The 20,664-nt window shown below is 43.0% G+C and overlaps 1 protein-coding gene across 1 annotated transcript; it reads left to right on the forward strand.

The window, feature by feature from the left end:
* The first annotated feature begins 1,007 nt into the window (after window positions 1-1,007).
* On the forward strand, window positions 1,008-11,608 carry LOC121533729 (diencephalon/mesencephalon homeobox protein 1-A). The gene is made up of 5 exons (XM_041839916.2): window positions 1,008-1,256; window positions 4,091-4,256; window positions 4,665-4,843; window positions 7,284-7,716; window positions 9,921-11,608. The coding sequence occupies exons 2-5, from the start codon at window positions 4,103-4,105 to the stop codon at window positions 10,358-10,360; spliced, it is 1,206 nt and encodes a 401-aa protein (XP_041695850.2). The 5' UTR covers window positions 1,008-1,256; window positions 4,091-4,102; the 3' UTR covers window positions 10,361-11,608.
* Window positions 11,609-20,664: the final 9,056 nt, after the last annotated feature.

A 20,664-nucleotide genomic window follows, 5' to 3' on the forward strand; every position in this document is an offset into this window, starting at 1 on the left:
TATAGGTAACAGGGTTGACTTGTTATGCTCGACCCACTCAGTTTTCCACCACAAAACACCAGAACATTTTCAAAAAAAGAGTAGAACCAGCTCACCTGCTTATAGATTATGATTTGGCTATTAGATGTTCAATGTTTCCTTAGATAAAAAAATAAAATAAAAAAAGGAATTGATTCACCATATTATAAAACGAGAGTTCAATTCAGGTAACAACCTTAAAATGAGGGAATTATTTATTTTTAACCTTAAAATGAATCACAATTGCCAAAGACCCTGTCACCCAATCACATGAAATTAATAATCTTCAGAAATGACTTTGTCAAAGCAACAAAAAACTAAGGCTTTACAATGATGGTGAAAACTTTGAGACATTTTGGGGTGAAGTGGGTTAAAATCTTCCTGGAAGTCACAGAGGAGGCATGAAGGGACATATCAAAATGCTGAATTTTGACACTTTAGCTAGTCTTTATTCATACTAAAAATCGGATTTATTGAATTCTCCACGTGGTCTATATTAAAAGGGCACTTAATTGAATATAATAGGCATTTAAATTCATTATTGGTGCACAATTTCTACTTAAAATATCAACGGGGCGCAAAAGGCACGCATTTCATGGAACGACCCATACAGCAATGGCCCTACAAGTTAAGCGGATGAAAATACTACTACTACTAATAATAATAATAATAATACAATTTGATCGTTTTGCTATTTGATAGACTAAATTTGATAATACCTTGCCAATATCAGTATTCTAAATTAAGACTTTTAATGATCACAGATCCACATACACCAAATGTTTTATGATATTATGCTAACATTAATGTCCAGACATGGATTCAGAAATGAAATCTAAATCAGTCATGAGAAAGACTGGAGTAGAAGAAACATCTTTTGATTGGCACAGCAAAGAACCATTTGAAATCCTGCATGACCTCACCAGGCGCTCGAGGTCCTTAAAGCCCTTACCTCGTGCACGAGCCAGATATATGGCAGTTCTCTGGATTCTCCCACACTCACGAGAACGACAGGAGAGCGAGAGCACCTCGCGCAGAAAACGGACTACTGTATTCCTGAAAGAAGACAGCGTTTTGAGGAGTTTGGACACTAGTTCAAAAATGAGTATACAGGACTAAACAGCACGGAATTTATAAGTAAACATACAAGGTGATACTTTGAAAGCTAATATTCCATTTGAAAACAGCCGGACATAGGCTACACCACTCAAAGACCCCAGGAGCGGCGTGCGTAAGAGGTAAGAACTTTTTGAAGGGCATTCATCAGTAAAACAAATCAGGGATGGACCATGTCAAAGTACCATTCTAAAGTGTGCCTGTCATAATTTTGGGGGGCATTTTCTTGCAACTTTAAACCTCTTATTTGATTGCTTTGCTGAACCATTTAAACCTTGGAGAAAAATATTGTTGTAGTCTTATGAAAACGCATTCATTATGCGTGGAAACGCCTAAACGTATTTATTGAAATTTTAAATCGGCTAAATAGTTTATTAAATTAGCCATGTCTATTGGCGTAGGTTTGGGCATAACTTGAATCAGGGGTGCATGCATGCATGTAGAAGAGTGTGTCGCTTTGACAGACATATCTGCCGCCCCTGGGCGATAGGCCTATATAGCCTCTTCATTGTCTGGGGTAGAACATATAAATCCACGGCAATTAGCATAATGAGGCTTAAATCAGATACCCAAGGCTAACTGACTCTCTCCACATGGAGATATTAATATTTAAAGATCCTCAAAGCAATTGTAAACAATATGTAGGCTACAGGCAATGGCACTTATAGTAAGATCAACTGTCATATTCAAAAATGGACATTATTAATCACAAACACACACACACACACACACCTTTCACGTGTCAGAACTTATGACAAATGAATAGCCTAGCATTTGAAACCTATTTCACCTACATTAGATGGGGTAGCCAACTGGGGATCACCATATATCTCCCCGCCACTGCAAGCCTCCGGGCGGAGCAGCCATAGATCGGGAGAAACGGCTCTCATTTAACTCAAATACTCAGGGAGCTAAGTAAATATTTAGCCATGCACATTCTGTCCCGTCCAGGCCTATGTAAAGTGTTCCCTCATGGCTGGCTGGCAAAGATTCGCTAGCGAATACAGAAAAACTGATTTCTTGACCTGTGGGCTATGGCATATTCCAGTTTATTGTAACTCATTGTATTGTCATTAAAAAAAATGTTTTTCTCAAATACATTACAGTTAAAAGTAAGCCTTATCTAAGATAGGCTGTATTTTAGGCCTATGATAATCCCTGTAAATATGTCTGAAATGACCTTGTCGTTACACTATACTGTATTATTGGCATGGCAAAAAAACGAGCTAATTTATAATAGGTAGCCTATATGCTTCCATCATAACTGATAAATCAAGATTTGTAGCATTCAAACATTCAGATATTGTTAGATCTTGATAAATGTTCATGCTCCTGCATTTGGTGACAATATAAGAAAGTGAAAATATGGATGATATTGATATAAACGTATATAGGCCTATCAGGTTATAAGCGTTCAATTATTATTATTATATTAAACTTGTATTACCCATTTTTATAATTTCACTTCATACATTCTACATTTCTGCATTATCAATTACAATATTAAATGTTAAACTCGTGATAGGGGTCTGACACTATAATTTAGGCTACTGTATTTAGATTATTGTTGTGTTAGCCTACACATTCCCGCTGTCACCCTTAGGGCTTTCATTCCCAAGAGCATATAAAATAAAATACAGTAGGCTATATGATCTTTTGGACATAGTGCAAGACTGCTAAATATAGCAAATAAATAGATCCAAAACAGACATCCTTGAATTCACCTATTTGAGGGATTGAAAATTATATTCAAATAAATATTATTGCAGGCCTACTTATAATTATTCTTAAAATACCAACATTGCAGTCAGTATTCCAAATTATGAACGCAATATGCACGCAAATAAAGCGATGCCAACTTGTCTTAATAAATAAATAATAATAATAATAATAATAACAAAAATAAACATGATTCGTCATTACTTTTTAAAAAATTAACAGTTTGCGATTAAATTCTCAACGCACTGACAAACCTTTGATTTATGTCGTAGGCTTGGATCATTTTATCGTAATCTATGTGTAAATACAAATTACCTAGGCTATTAAACACGCTAATTTGCTAAACATTATGTATATGACAATAATTATGCAATTTAGGCCTATAGGACTCTTAATGAAAACATTATAGCATTTAATAATTTAGTCTGCCGGTCACGCCAATTTATTTGCTTTTATGTGATTTTTCAGAGCAAAGTCCCCGATTAATTTCTGATTATTGTGTAGTTTTCTGTTGACCTTTCATTGTCGTTTTTAACTTCAGCTTGCGCTGTAGGGACTCTATATGTTGCCTATTTAGTAGGCCCACGACGCTTTGCTTTCAGGCACAACGTCAAGTGCGACATAAAAAGAATGAATATCAATATCAGCATTAATGTTGAGATAACACAGGAGGATAGGCTAATTATTTCATACAGCCCCTGGGGCTTTAGTGGGGGGAACTCTCTTGGGACAGGCTGGTTAAATAGCGAGCTTTGCGTGGGAACAGAGGGTTAGGGTTAGTGGAGGCTGGCTTGGCTTCTCAATGCCATCATATTATAATGTCTCACTCTCAGCTTTAATCTTTACAAAGACAAATATTTACAGTTATAGCCATATAATAACTGATGCAATATTGGATCATCTCCAAATGCAGGTGCCCCATTAAAGGTATTAGAAGTTAGCTATTGACAGGCGAAATGGTTTTAATAAAATGTATGGGAATGGAAAATGAAGATATAATAAAAATAGGTGATAATAACTTAAGCCTACTTGATCTTTGAATGATCTATTAATCTATATCTACAGGCTATTTACAAGACTATAGCCTTGATAAATCCACACTGATATTACACTATGGTTTTAGGCTTTAATTCAACAATAAATAACAATACATTGTTTGACTTGTAGCTACACATAACCTCAAAATTGTGTAATTACAAATGCCCATAAACAACAACTTTTCCCACTTTGTTTGAAGTTGACGGCAGCCATGCAGCACTACGGAGTGAATGGATATTCTCTCCACGCAATGAACTCGCTAAGCGCCATGTACAACCTCCACCAGCAGGCGGCGCAGCAGGCGCAGCACGCGCCTGACTACCGGCCGTCGGTGCACGCGCTCACCCTGGCAGAGAGACTGGCTGGTAACATTTACATTTACATTTTAGTCATTTAGCAGACGCTCTTATCCAGAGCGACTTACAGTTAGTGAATGCATACATGTTTTTTGTGTGGTTTTTTTCATACTGGCCCCCCGTGGGAAACGAACCCACATCCCTGCCGGCCAAACCCTCCCCTACCTTGGATGACGCTGGACCAATTGTGCGCCGCCCATATAGCCTAAATCTGTCCATAAGTCAGAACTATTTGCAATACAATTAGGCAAATGCTATGTGATGGACAAGTCTGTTGTCTTGTTAAAGGACTCTTGACATAGTTGAACTAAGTGTCTTACGCTATAAATTGATGCATTTACTTAAATCCACATTCTGAGCCCATCTCTCAATTAAATTGTCCCTGTATCTTTTCCTTCAACGGCTGCACATTTCAAGACATCATCCTTGAGGCCCGGTATGGCTCCCAGCACCGAAAGCAGCGGCGCAGTCGCACAGCCTTTACTGCCCAGCAGCTGGAGGCCCTGGAAAAGACCTTCCAGAAGACCCACTACCCTGACGTGGTGATGCGTGAGCGCCTGGCCATGTGCACCAACCTGCCAGAGGCCCGTGTGCAGGTGAGGATACTATCAAAAGAAAGTATTTCACCTGGTTCTCATCTTCTGAGGTGGAGTGAGGATGATAAAGAGCAATACTTACTTAATCCTTTTCGTTCCTGGAGAAACATAGCAGGGCCCATACCAAAGGTCTCCAATGCTGTCGGTCTTGGGCAGATAATTTTTTTTCTGGCCATGACTATTGGATGTTTTTGAGTTCTGCTGACAGGAAGAGCAATATATACTGAACAAAAATATATAAAAACGTAAAGTGGTGGTCTCATGTTTCATTAGCTGAAATAAAAGATCCCAGAAATGTTCCATACTCACAAAAATGTTTATTTCTCTAAAATTTTGCGCACAAATTTGTTTACATACCTGTTAATGAGCATTTCTCCTTTGCCAAGATAAACCATCCACCTAATGTGTGGCATATCAAGAAGCTGATTAAACAGCATGATCATTACACAGGTTCACCTTATGCTGGGGGCAATAAAAGGCCACTGTAAAATGTGCAGTTTTTTCACACAATACAATGCCACAGATGTATCAAGTTCTGAGGGAGCATGCTATTGGCATGGTGACATCAGGAATGTCCACCAGAGCTGTTGTCAGAGAATTTAATGTTCATTTCTCTACCATAAGCCGCCTACAACATCGTTTTAGAGAATTTGGCAGTACGTCCAACCGGCCTCACAACCATGTGTATGGCGTCGTGTGGGCAAGAGGTTTGCTGATGTCAACGTTGTGAAACGAGTGCCCCATGGTGGCGGTGGAGTTATGGTATGGGCAGGCATAAGCTACAGACAACGAACACAGTTGTATTTTATCGACGGCAATTTAAAATACACACAATTTGAATACACACAATGCACACAATTTTTTTTACATCCCTGTTAGTGTGCATTTCTCCTTTGCCAAGATAATCCATCCACCTGACAGGTGTGGCATATCAAGAAGCTGATTAAACAGCATGATCATTAAATAGGTCACCTTGTGCTGAGGACAATAAAAGGCAACTCTAAAATGTGCAGTTTTGTCACAAGTTTTGAGGGAGCGTTCAATTGGCATGCTGACTGCAGGAATGTCCACCAGAGATGTTGCCAGATAATTTAATGTTAATTTCTCTAACATAAGCTGCCTCCAACATCGTTTTAGAGAACTTGTCAGTACATCCAACCGGCCTCACAACCGCAGACCACGTGTAACCACGCCAGCCCATGACCTCCACATCCGGCTTCTTCACCTTCAGGCCACCAGGACAGCTGATGAAATTGTGGGTTTGCACAACCAAATAATTTCTGCACAAACTGTCAGAAACCGTCTCAGGGAAGCTCATCTGTGTGCTCGTTGTCTTCACCAGAGTCTTGACCTGACTGCAGTTTGGCGTCGTAACCAACTTCAGTAGGCAAATGCTCACCTTCGATGGCCACTGGCATGCTGGAGAAGTGTGCTCTTCACGGATGAATCCCGGTTTCAACTGTACCGGGCAGATGGCAGACGGTGTGTATGGCATCATGTGGGCGAGCGGTTTGCTGATGTCAACGTTGTGAACAGAGTGCCCCATGGTGGTGGTGGGGTTATGGTATGGGCAGGCATAAAGTACGGACAACGAACACAATTGCATTTTATCGATGGCAATTTGAATGCACAGAGATACCGTGACAAGATCCTGAGGCCCACTGTAGTGCCATTCATCCGCCGCCATCAACTCATGTTTTAGCATGATATTGCACGGCCCCATGTCTCAAGGATCTGTACACAATTCCTGGAAGCTGAAAATATCCCAGTTCTTCCATGGCCTTTATACTCACCAGACATGTCACCCATTGAGCATGTTTGGGATGCTCTGGATCGACGTGTATGACAGTGTGTTCCAGTTCCTGCCAATATCCAGCAACTTCGCACAGCCATTGAAGAGAAGTGGGACAACATTTCACAGGCGACAATCTACAGCCTGATCAATTCTATGTGAAGGAGATGTGTCGCGCTGCATGAGGCAAATGGTGGTCACAATACTGACTGGTTTTCTGATCCATGCCCCTACCTTTTTTTTTAAAGGTATCTGTGACCAACAGATGGATATCTGTATTACCAGTCATGTCAAATCCATAGATTAGGGCCTAATGAATTCATTTAAATTGATTAATTTCCATATATAAACTGTAACTCAGTAAAATCTTTGAAATTGTTGCATGTTGCCTTAATATTTTTGTTCAGTGTAGAAGTAAAATTGTTATCAGTTAAAATTATATTTGTGAGAATCAACAATGTACACATTTGACACATCAAAGATGTCTATAAAATCAAATCACCAATATTGACAGTACCAGAAGCCTTGGCTATGATAGAGAACTACAGTTTTCATAGCAGTACATTTCAGCCAAAAGATGATCTGAGATTCAAAAGTAATTACATTGTGTTATTACTGTAAAACAACTGAAATCCTTCCTCTCACCAGGTGTGGTTCAAAAACCGCCGCGCCAAGTTCCGCAAGAAGCAGCGCAGCCTCCAGAAGGAGCAGCTCCAGAAACAGAAGGAGGCCAACGGAGAGGGGTGTGACAAGGAGGAGGTCAAGACCAAGGACACCTCCACCACGAGTGTGCCCGCCACCCAGAGCCCTCCACCTCCCTCCTCCTCCACGTCCTCCTCCCTCTTGGAGTCGATGCGGCCCCAGCCTGCAGAGAGGAACGTGGAGGTGAACGTCACCTCCCCAGAGCCCTCAGACAGCGAGTCAGCCACCGAAGACAACGGTGAGGGAGAGGAAGAGCTGAGGAGGGAGAGGCTGCAGGAGGGCACGCAGCAGCAGCATCAGGAGGAGGTGCAGCAGGGGGATGCAGGGCTGCAGCCGGGATGTGGATCTCCGTCCTGCAAACGCCTCAGCCCCACACCAGGTGAGAACTCCTCTATCATAGTCACAGATATTGGGCCATACATACAGTGAGGGAAAAAAGTATTTGATCCCCTGCTGATTTTGTACGTTTGCCCACTGACAAAGACATGATCAGTCTATAATTTCAAATGGTAGGTTTATTTGAACAGTGAGAGACAGAATAACAACAACAAAAATCCAGAAAAACGCATGTAAAAAATGTTATACATTGATTTTCCTTTTAATGAGGATAATAAGTATTTGACCCCTCTGCAAAACATGACTTAGTACTTGGTGGCAAGACCCTTGTTGGCAATCACAGAGGTCAGATGTTTCTTGTAGTTGGCCACCAGGTTTGCACACATCTCAGGAGGGATTTTGTCCCACTCATCTTTGCAGATCTTCTCCAAGTCATTAAGGTTTCGAGGCTGACGTTTGGCAACTCGAACCTTCAGCTCCCTCCACAGATTTTCTATGGGATTAAGGTCTGGAGACTGGCTAGGCCACTCCAGGACTTTAATGTGCTTCCTCTTGAGCCACTCCTTTGTTGCCTTGACCGTGTGTTTTGGGTCATTGTCATGCTGGAATACCCATCCACGACCCATTTTCAATGCCCTGGCTGAGGGAAGGAGGTTCTCACCCAAGATTTGACGGTACATGGCCCCGTCCATCGTCCCTTTGATGCGGTGAAGTTGTCCTGTCCCCTTAGCAGAAAAACACCCCCCTAAGCATAATGTTTCCACCTTCATGTTTGACGGTGGGGATGGTGTTCTTGGGGTCATAGGCAGCATTCCTCCTCCTCCAAACACGGCGAGTTGAGTTGATGCCAAAGAGCTCCATTTTGGTCTCATCTGACCACAACACTTTCACCCAGTTCTCCTCTGAATCATTCAGATGTTCATTGGCAAACTTCAGACGGGCCTGTATATGTGCTTTCTTGAGCAGGGGGACCTTGCGAGCGCTGCAGGATTTCAGTCCTTCACGGCGTAGTGTGTAACCAATTGTTTTTTTGGTGACTATGGTCCCAGCTGCCTTGAGATCATTGACAAGATCCTCCCGTGTAGTTATGGGCTGATTCCTCACCATTCTCATGATCATTGCAACTCCACGAGGTGAGATCTTGCATGGAGCCCCAGGCCGAGGGAGATTGACAGTTATTTTGTGTTTCTTCCATTTGCGAATAATCGCACCAACTGTTGTCACCTTCTCACCAAGCTGCTTGGCGATGGTCTTGTAGCCCATTCCAGCCTTGTGTAGGTCTACAATCTTGTCCCTGACATCCTTGGAGAGCTCTTTGGTCTTGGCCATGGTGGAGAGTTTCTGTGGACAGGTGTCTTTTATACAGGTAACAAGCTGAGATTAGGAGCACTCCCTTTAAGAGTGTGCTCCTAATCTCAGCTCGTTACCTGTATAAAAGACACCTGGGAGCCAGAAATCTTTCTGACTTAGAGGGGGTCAAATACTTATTTCCCTCATTAAAATGCAAATCAATTTATAACATTTTTGACATGCGTTTTTCTGGATTTTGTTGTTGTTATTCTGTCTCTCACTGTTCAAATAAACCTACCATTAAAATTATAGACTGATAATTTCTTTGTCAGTGGGCAAACGTACAAAATCAGCAGGGGATCAAATACTTTTTTCCCCCTCACTGTAGAGACTGTGAGCCAGCTTATAAAACGGAATTGTCTTTTATTAGTCATTGCAACAAACACTGAACAATTCTATGAAGTGCATAAACTATACATAAACAGTGGTGGTTATTTATGCAATAAGGCCCAAGGGGGTGTGGAATATTGGCCATTATGAACTGGGTGGTTTGGCTGACAGCCGTGGTATACCACGTGTATGACAAAACATTTATTTTTACTGCTCTAATTATGTTGGTAACCAGTTTGTAATAGCAATAAGGCACCTCGGGGGGGTTGTGATATATGGCCAATATACCACGGCTAAGGGCTGTGTCCAGGCACTCCACGTTGCATGCTTAAGAACAGCCCTTAGCCGTGGTATATTGGCCATATACCACACCCCCTCGGGCCTTATTGCTTAAATATACCACAGCTAAGGGCTGTTCTTATGCACGACAAAAAGCGGAGTGCCTGGATACAGCCCTTAGCTGTGGTATATTGGCACCAAATCAGCAACCAGGACCCAAACTATCCAGTTTACAATTATCTTTTGACCTAACTAAAACCAAAATCTTCTTCTCCCTCTCATCATCAGACTCTCCCCTGGGCTCTCCCTCCCTCCCCTCCTCCAGTGGTGGCATGGGCAGCAGTGGTCTGTCCCAGGGCTCCTACGCCTCGTCCCCCCTCAGCCTCTTCCGCCTGCAGGAGCAGTTCCGCCAGCACATGGCCGCCACCAACAACATGGTCCACTACCCCTCCTTTGACATGGGTACCCCCTCCTCCCTGCCCTACCTAGGCATGAACGTCAACATGCCCTCCCCCCTGAGCTCCCTGCCCTGCCAATCCTACTACCAGTCCCTGTCCCAGGCATCACTGTCCCAGGCCCAGCAGGTGTGGAACAGCCCCCTGGCAGGTCTCCAGGCTCCTCCGGGCAGCATTCCCAGCCTCAACAGCAAGACCACCAGCATCGAGAACCTGCGTCTGAGGGCCAAGCAGCACGCTGCCTCCCTGGGCCTGGACACACTACCCAACTGACCAACAGACTGACCTCCGCCCAGAGCAGGGCAGCTACCAAACGACACAGCGAGACGTTATGAATCATTCTACTGACATCATCACTGACTGGACATTATAGACACTGCATCAGTTTTGGACACTGGGACTGGACATTAGATCAGTAACCTACCGGACACTACTTATTTGACCACCTCGCAGGTTAGATGCATAGACCCAGTCTAATCTCACTACTGCTACCCACCAAACCATTTGGATCAGAGAACTCAAAGCTACACTCCTATATCACAAAGCCGTCATCTCATACTGGGGCAAATGCATGACGGTTTACAATATCTGATGATCTCAACACTAGAGCTGGCGAGGGTGACAGTAACATTAAAGATGAGCTTTGCATGCATCCTGAGACAAGGATTACAACAGCACAAAAATAGAAATGGCACAAAGATTGAACCAAGATTCCAGCTTCAGATCAAAACCCATTCAAAAACATTTACAACAGGACAGACTGGCCCTACAAATCCCACAATTCCCTGCACCTGGCAGATGGACGGTACTTCCTGTTTAAGAGCTACATCCCACCTACAAGAATTTATTCCACATTGTACTGTAAATATTCCTCCTTGTTTGTTCCCATCCCATCTGCTTGGTTAGGGAGTATAAGTCGGTGTCTCCTTTTGTGTCAAGGACTTAAAGAGGAAACATTCAAGCTATTTTTGAATTGTTCCATTGTGGCTTTATGCAAAGGACCTACAGTAGAATGAGCCAATACCTGCTGGGGTAAAGATTATAGTCTACGGTGGGAACAGAGCGACGTTCAAATATGAATCTGTTTAATCTAGCTATGTTATGTTTGCCTGGGTGCCAGGCTGTTTCTGCATGCGTTCAAGAGCGCTACATCTTTACGGAGTCAAGACAATGACAAAAAAATTATGTTATTGACTAAAGCAGAAACACACTGGCACCCAGGCCAAAGCTGTATGTATTTTATCATTGTAGATCGCAGACATGTATTTCTCAATTGTTTACTTAAATGTGAGTAATTTATCTGTTAAAATGCAAGGGAATAAACCACATGTATGAAGATCGATTGGTGAATGAGATGATTATTTTAGACGATAATTAAAATCATGCAATACAATTTATGAATAATTATGTTGTGAATACATCACAGGCAACAGAGACAATTTGCATGTTTACATGTGTAAGCCTTCCATTTTATTTCTACTCGTGTTTTGTGTTTTGAAAGCTATACTGAACAAAAATATAAACGCAACATGCAACAATTTAAAAGATTTTGCTGTTACAGTTTGTATAAGGAAATCAGTCAATTTAAATAAATAAATTAGGCCCTAATCTATGGATTTCACATGACTGCCCAGGGCCGCAGCCATAGGCCCACCCACTTGGGAGCCAGGCCCACCCACTGGGGAGCCAGGCCCAGCCAATCAGAATGAGCTCTTCCCCACAAAAGGGCTTTATTACAGACAGAAATTCTCCTCAGCACCCCGCCCTCCCCCCTCTGACGATCCCGCAGGTGAAGAAGCCGGATGTGGATGTCCTGGGCTGGCGTGGTTACACGTGATCTGCGGTTGTGAGGCCGGTTGGATATACTGCCAAATTCTCTAAAACGACGAGGCGGCATATGGTAGAGAAATTAACATTCAATTATCTGGAAACAGCTCTGGTGGACGTTCCTGCAGTCAGCATGCCAATTGTACGCTCCCTCAAAACTTGAGACATCTGTGGCATTGTGTTGCGCGACAAAACTGCACATTTTAGAGTGGCCTTTTATGTCCCCAGCACAAGGTGCACCTGTGTAATGATCATGCGGTTTAATCAGCTTCTTGATATGCCACACCTGTCAGGTGGATGGATTATCTTGACAAAGGATAAAATACTTACTAACAGGGATGGAACATTTCTGGGATCTTTTATTTCAGCTCATGAAACATGGGACCAGCACGTGTTGCGTTTATATTATATGCATGCTGCGTTTATATTTTTGTTCAGTGTAGTTTGCCCCTTAGGGCCACCGTACTTACCAGAGCTTTGGGACCATGGGTGGCTACCTGGTGGAGCAGCTAGATCAGAGTGGCTCAACAGACTACCAGAACAACTCCTGAACCATGGAGGATCACACAGCAGGAGGCTTACCCCACCACCCCGCAGTGTGAAATCACTAGCACAGCAGGGAACCTGGCCTTCAGCAAACAAATAAACAGACAAACACACACACACACACACACGCACGAGCACACTCAAACTCTGGCATGCATGTACTCCTGCAGATGCGCGCGCACACAGTTGAACAAAAACATATTTCTAAAAGTTTTAAAAACTTTGGAATTGTTTCCATCTTACACCCAACCCCTATGTACAGAGCTGAAGTCCCTGTTTAAGGACCTTCATGTCAAACAGTACACACACACACAGTCTTGTATAACTAACCTCGTGGGGACACACAATTTAGTCCCATTCAAAATCCTATTTTCCCTAATCCCTAACACTAAACCTTAACCCCAAAACCTAACCCTAGCTCCTAACACTAACCATAGCTCCTAACACTAACCATAGTTCCTAACCCTAAACCCAATTCTAACCCTAAGACTAATTCTAACCTTAACCCCCTAGAAATAGCATTTGACCCTGTGGGGACTAACAAAATGTCCCCAGTTGGTCAAATTTTGTTTTTGTTTGTTTGTTTACTTCTGGTCCCCACAAGTATAGTTAAACACATCCACGCGCACACACACACACACACACACACACACACACACACACAGCCCCTGCCACTTGTTCACCGAATGCAGAGTAACTAATCCTAAATGAAATGACTGAAGCACAGTGTCAGGCTCTAAAGAGTCCCCAAACCCCCACTCCCCTTCTCGGCCCTGTCATCCGAGGTTTGGCTGCACCGAAACAGAATGCTTTGCCATAATAAGATTAACTTGGGTTGGGATATCGATGGATTAAGTAAGAATAGAATAAGATGAAATAAAACTGAAAAGGTTCCTAGAGTCAGCAAAGTTCAGACACCTGTTTTCTCCGGTCCCCCTCTCTCTCTTTCTTCCTCTCTGTCTCTCACTCCCTCAACAACCCATAAGATCAGAAATCTCTCTATCCAGTTTAACTGAAGGCTATCAAGTTAGTGTACAAAATAATTATTTGAAGGAATAAACAACAACGTCCTAGCTATGTCATTAAACCTAATTTGTTGATATAATAAATCCTGGCGTAGAAATATTGGGATTAAAAGATGTTCAAGCCTGTATGATCATGTTGTCATGTTACATCGATCAGTGGTGTCTGCGCGTGTACACAACTTTGTATATTGTGAGTTGTGTGTGAAATGGTTCATGTTAATGCTGTGTGTATGTATACACACTTGTTTGTGTGTGTGTGCACACTTTTGCATGTGTGTGTGATCATGTATGTGTGTGTTTGTGTGTCTTCGGCGCTGCTAAGCCAGTGAAGGAAGGTTTCCAGGAGCTCTTTGATGTGTATCTGGGCAATGCGCTATTAGAGGGATTTTCATCGTTGACAGCTCGGAGAATGTGTGGAGGAATTGCGATGCCAGCGGGCTAAGATAATGCTGGAAACAGGATTAGGATCATATTCTGGCAGCGCCTGTCACTTCATCAATGGGCTAAGGTTCCCTGGGTGACAGCCCTCCTCTGCCCGGCTAAAACCTTTAGTAGGCCCATAAAGGGGGTGAAAGAGGGAAAAAAAACAATGATTGAATGAATGGTGCACTATGATTTAGGTTGTGCCCGGGCTGTGCTGGGGCTGGGCTGGGGCTCAGGGGGGCATTGTGTTGGGAGGTCTAGGGGCGTGAATTCGGAGGGAGGGGTGGGTTAGAAGGGGGATGAGGGGAAGGAGGAGGGGTGCTGGGTGAATGACTATGGTCTCTTTGGGAAGTTACACATGCGCATGCACACACACAAACACCCCCCATTGGCTGTGCATGGTGAGGGTTGTTACACTGATGCTACCGGACAGAGAAGAGGCAGGCATGGTGGTGTCCCCACAACGAGGAACAGCATCAGGTGTATGGTGAAGAACAGTGTCCTGAGAACCTTGTCTTTTAGTAGAGCATTATTCCATTGTATCGAGCTGTAATGGGGATTATGAACTGCTTGTTCTACAGGTAAAGTCTGTTTTACTCTGTGACTGACTACATTTGATGTTACAAAATGGTCCTTATTCACCTTGATGTTCAAAAGTACCCTACAGTAGGTTTCGCAGGTGTATAGCCGTATTACTCTTGTAGCTACTATTTAAAGTACACCATGTAGGACTAAGCCATATTTATGAAATATTATCTCATATCAATCATGCATGTAATAAATAAAAATGTGTTGAACAATGAATTGTTTCATACATGTAGCGGTCTGAGCTCTATTGCTGTCTGAATAATCCAGTAATCTCTCCAGTAAAATCACTGATGTTTGGTCGACTCAGGAAAGTAAGTAGTGTTAGATTACATGGGTTTACTCAACTACAGTGCATTTGGAAAGTATTCAGACCCCTTCACTTTTTACACATTTTGTTACATTACAGACTTATTTTAAAGTGGATTAAATAGTTTCCCCCCCCATCAATCTACACACAATACCCCATATAAATACAAAGTAAAAACATTACAAAACTGAAAAGTCATATTTACTTAAGTATTCAGACCATTTACTCAGTACTTTGTTGAAGCACCTTTGGCAGTGATTAAAGTCTCAAGTCTTCTTAGGTATGACGCTACAAGCTTGGCACACCTGTATTTGGGGAGTTTCTCCTATTCTTCTCTGAAGATCCTCTCAAGCTCTGTCAGGTTGGAAGGGGAGCATCGCTGCACAGCTATTTTCAGGTCTCTCCAGAAATGTTAGATCGGTTTCAAGTCCGGCCTCTGGCTGGGCCACTCAAGGAAATTCAGAGACTTGTCCGGAAGCCACTCCTGCGTTGTCTTGGATGTGTGCTTAGGGTCGTTGTCCTGTTGGAAGGTGAACCTTTGCTCCAGTCTAAGGTCCTGAGCGCTCTGGTGTAGGTTTTCATCAAGGATCTCTCTGTACTTTGCACCATTCATCTTTCCCTCGATCCTGACTAGTCTGCCAGTCCCTGCCGCTAAAAAACATCCCCACAGCACGATGCTGCTACCACCATGCTTCACCGTAGGGATGGTATTGGCCAGGTGATGAGCAGTGCCTGGTTTCCTCCAGACGTGACGCTTGGCATTCAGGCCAAAGAGTTCAATCTTGGTTTCATCAGACCAGAGAATCTTGTTTCTCATTGTCTGGGAGTCCTTTAGGTGCCTTTTGTCAAACTCCAAGCGGGCTGTCATGTGCCTTTTACTGAGGAGTGGCTTCCGTCTGGCTACTACCATAAAGGCCTGATTGGTGGAGTGCTGCAGAGATGGTTGTCCTTCTGGAAGGTTCTCCCATCTCCACAGAGGAACTCTGGAGCTCTGTCAGAGTGACCATCAGGTTCTTGGTCACCTCCCTGACCAAGGCCCTTCTCCTCCGATTGCTCAGTTTGGCCGGGCGGCCAGCTCTAGGAAGAGTCTTGGTGGTTACAAACTGTGTGTAGGTTGATGAGGAAAAAAATTAATTTATCGATTTTGAAAATAAGTCTGTAACGTAACAAAATATGGAAAAAGTGAAGGGGTATGAATACTTTCCGAATGCATTGTCTGTGGTTGTTGTTTCATTTACTCAACTAGGTGGTTTGTGTTTCATTTACTCAACTAGGTGGTTTACTTGATGGGTTGTGCTACGGCATCTGACTAGAGTACATAGAAGACAAATGACATGAATAGTTCATATATGACTTCATATGCGAATGGACCCACAACCATGACTGCAGGATTACTTAACTGACTTCTCCTTGTTCTCCGCTGAGAATCTGAGAAACATCACCATGACAGGGGTCAAAGGTTAGCGATGCTCCAATCAGCACCACCCACTCTCCCTCCACCAGGACTGGGTCCATATTTGCATTGAGCTCTTTGCCAATTAACCTCTCTCTACACAGTGATATAGTGTTAAACAAGGAGATCTATCCAAATGCACACCCCTTTTGTTATGACACAATCCCACAAATTACTTTTATGCATTCAGCTCGGGTCATTGTATATAGAACATCTTAGTCACTTCTCAGCTAACAAATTTTGGTTCCCAGAATGTTGTGGAAAAGTTATATTTCAAATAACCAAAAGGAGAACCTTAAGGGAACATGGCGGGAACGTTCTTTGCTAGCTTGGATAGGATCTGATGCTGACTCTCAGCACATCTCACTACGCAAACTTCATTGATTTGCATCCTGACTTCCTAACAAGCTCAGGTTGATATTCAACGTTTATCCAACGGATTTTGGAACATCGAAATATGATGTTCCAAAGGGGAGACGCATCTTGTCAAAATGATAACATTCACTTGTCAAAATCATGACTTCAATGATGCAAGAACTATGAAGGGGTTAACATTTAGGGATGGGCATTTTAAATAATTTCACTGTTCCAGGAGCCCAGTGGTTCCCAAACTGTGGGACGCACCCCATAGCGGGAACGTGAGGGGTCGGCAGGGTGTTCCCCATTGCTGTAAGGGGGGCCTGAGTGAAAAAGTTTGGGAAACCCTGCAGTAGTCTACTCACATTTTATTTTTATTTTTTACACAAGGCTTGCACAAAATTGCGCATTTATGCCAACTGTCACGACCTGTCCTTGAGAACCCTGTTATTCTCTAGTTAGTTTGGTCAGGGTGTGAATGTTGACATATCTAGTTTATCTATTTCTATGTTGGCCGGGTGTGGTTCCAATCAGAGGCAGCTGTCGATCGTTGTCTCTGATTGGGGATCATACTTAGGCAGCCATTTTACCTACCTATGTTGTGGGATCTTGTTTCTGTTTGGCTTGTTGGATGTTTAGCCTCTTGAACTTCATGTTCTGTTGGATTTTGTCGGTGTTTATAATAATAAACGACTATGTACGCATACCACGCTGCACCTTGGTCCGATCCTTTACACAACGAACGTGACACCAACAGTGCACAACAACAATGCCTAATTTATCATAACCATTAGAGATAACAAATCCTAATTGCTAAATTGCCCTATATATATATAAAATATTCAGCTCAACAAAAAAATAAGTGGCATTTAAAATGAATTTGTTGAAACTGTAATATCAATTGGTTACATAAAGTGGAACACAATCTTTAAAAAATGCAGTAACCTCAGCAGTGGCGCTTGCTTGTAGAAGCCTTATATTAGGAATCAAAAGGACTATGTAAAGGTAGGTTAAGTAATTAAATATGAACTGAAATCAAATTGCCCTATATATATATATATATTCAGTCAATAAAGTGCCATTTGAGAATTATTAATTGAAACTGTAATGAGCTGTGTTACCTACTCGGCTCTGGTGAGGTCACGGCGCTTTGCAGTGGCAAAAGATGTCATGAGATATTGGTGCTGCTTGTCCCCCTCCAAGAAAGTTTATTTGTGCTTGATAAGCATATGATTCCTCATGGAGCTAGTTGTGCTGTGATGGGAGAGCTCGATATTGCATAGTTTGCATTGCACATGGGTTTCATCAGTTTGATCAAAATACTTCCAAACCTCGCGTTTGGCCACCATGCTGATAGTGCCCACTTCCTGCTGTGCGCCTAAAACAGCCCCCCCTCACAGTCAATCAGAAGCGCTTGCCATCAGATATTTTTTTAATCTTAAAGCTGCAATACATAACTTTTTTGGGGACCTGACAAAATGCACATAGAAATGTGAGTTATAGATCTGTCCTTCTCATTGAAAGCAAGTATAAGAAGAGGTAGATGTGTTCTATGTGCGCCATTTCTATGCTTCCCATTATTAACTTTATTTTACTTTAAGTTTTGTACACCAGTTTCAAAACAGCTGAAAATATAATATTTTTGGTTATGGAAAAGATACCGCGATTTCTGCATAGTGCATCTTTAAATAAAGAAATAAACTAGTTGTAATGTGATAGTTAACCCCACTCCATCTCAAAATCACATTAAAAATGTTGACAAGAGTTATGAAATAAAATCAGACAGTTTTACAGTATTTGAAAAAAAAATGGATCTCTGGTTACAGATTAAGTTTTGATGTCCATTCGAGTACTCAAGTACTTGATTACACATGCCCATCCCTATTAAGGTTTGGTAATAACCACTTTGTGGTTAAAGGGATAGTTTTGGATTTTGGCAATTAGGCATTTTATCTACTTCCCCAGAGTCAGATGAACTTGTGGCTACCATTTTTATGTATCTGCGTCCAGTATGAAGGAAGTTAGAAGTAGTTTCGCGAGCCAATGCTAACTAGTGTTAGCGCATTGACTGGTCTACAGGATCAGCTAGCATGCTAGTTAGTTAGCAACACTAACTAAATGCTAACGCTAGTTAGCAACTTTCTTCAAACTGCACGCAGTTACATACAATGTTTATCTGACTCTGGGTAAGCCAAAATCCCAAACTATCCCTGGGTCAGGGTATGGGCTGCTACTAATACCTCAATATAGCGTCACCAAGACCAGGGAAACTGATCCTAGGCCAGCTACTAGGCCAACTCCCTCTATGGAAGAACCACCAAGACTCCCTCCACCAGCGGCGTACAGAAACTCCCAGGTCTGCTCACCCATGTGAAACAATACTTTCACAATACAGCGTAAGGAGTTTGATTGTTGGCCGACAAGTTCCTATAATTCCTGGAATTACAGACTAGCATGCAAATGCTAAATCCTTCTCTCTTTCTTCTGAAAAGTGGATGAGACGGCCTGTAGCTGCAGGCTTTGCTAGAGGCTCCCTAGCTTTGTGCCGCTGAGACACTCTCCTTTCTCCCCCTGACTTGGGTGCTAATCCTGACATGCACTGTCTGCATTTTTGACTGTACGTGTTTAAGCGCATTTGCAGTGCATTTATCTCCCCAATGTAAACCAATTTGGCTATAAGGGCCGTGGGCCAAGCGAGCCGCCAGAGAGAAGAAAGGAAAAACTCACAACCTTGCAGATGTACAAGAGGGCGAAGAAATGGTGAGGTAGTGAGAAGAGAGGGATGGAGAGAGGAAGGGAAGGGAGGAAGAGAGGAAGGGGGGGGGGTTGATGAACGCCTGAAAGCAGCAGAAAAAGGCAAGCGGAACCATCTCGAAGAAAAAAAAGCCCAGAGTGTCCCTTGTCCAGAGAGTAAGCTTTTCAAAGTTGGGATAGCGGCTCTTAAAGCCGCTAGAACCTGGATCACGGAATTGTTGAGTCACAGAATTGGAGGAAATCATTCAGAGCCCTTGGCTAATCCCATCATAGAAAAATTGGTTGGCATATACCTTAGAGATCCCAGCCCCCATGCAAGAAGACTGTGCGTGGGCTGGTGCATTGAAAAGAGCTCCTGTATGCTACTTGCGCTACTCCATGTACACCTGTATCAGCTGTCTGGTAATCTCCCATTCCTCTCCTCCCTCCATCTCTCCACATGCTAGCTCTTCCTATTGGGGAGTAATGGCGGATGAAATGGACCAAAGTCCTGAAAGCTGCCAATCTCACTCTGATGTCCCTGATGTCCCTTTGGAAGTGGCTTTCAGGTCTCAGAGGCAGAACTTGATCATCTGGAAGGCAAGAGTCGTGCTGCGACAGACATTACTACCTGAGAGTCTATGGTACTATAACGACCGAGGGGCTCCTTGGTCCCTGAAATGGCACATTAAGACAGAATCATCCTAGTTTAGTTGGGGCGATATCATATTTTTATTTGTTTGCACCCGAGCGGGGTGTGAATGGGTTGGGATGGCTTTTAAAGTACCTGATCTCATAGCCTGAGGTTTCTGTAAATGAGGTGTTTGGACCTCTTACCAATGAGCTGGAACATAAGAGGAGGTCCCTGCTAGATGCACTGGTAGAGGTTCCCTGTTAGATGGTCTGTTATGTTTTCTTGGTCTGGAGCCAGGTAAATCTGCAGTAGAGTGTTGAGCTCTAACTTTTCTCTAACTCTGAAAACTCCTCGGGAGTACGGCATTCATATTAGGCAAGCCTCAGTTTCAGCACTAATGCTGCGCAAAAACCGTCATACCAGTCGGCATAGCGGGACAAGAAAGCAAGAAGGAGGGTGACAGCAAAAGCAAGCCAGCATGACTGTATGATTTCAGTAAACAATCCGTGCAAATCAACATCCGGTAGAAAACAACGCTACAGCAGACGGCAAAACTTGAAATATTGGAACTCTGGTGGCAAGTCCCGTCTACCGTGGTGGCTGACGGCATTCACCGCCAGCCTCAATGGCATTTACCATCCAGTTTGCCTTCTACCTTGTACCATCTAAAAGCAGCATTAGTCC

This window comes from Coregonus clupeaformis, chromosome 20 (assembly GCF_020615455.1).
Source record: "Coregonus clupeaformis isolate EN_2021a chromosome 20, ASM2061545v1, whole genome shotgun sequence".
NCBI lineage: Eukaryota > Metazoa > Chordata > Actinopteri > Salmoniformes > Salmonidae > Coregonus > Coregonus clupeaformis.

Bases quoted from the DNA above. Each gene is read 5' to 3' on its own strand.
- LOC121533729 (XM_041839916.2), top strand. From the start codon at position 4,103: ATGCAGCACTACGGAGTGAATGGATATTCTCTCCACGCAATGAACTCG. The intron at 4,844-7,283 runs GTGAGGATACTA...TCCTCTCACCAG, and splicing joins TGCCAGAGGCCCGTGTGCAG to GTGTGGTTCAAAAACCGCCG. The intron at 7,717-9,920 runs GTGAGAACTCCT...TCTCATCATCAG, and splicing joins ACGCCTCAGCCCCACACCAG to ACTCTCCCCTGGGCTCTCCC.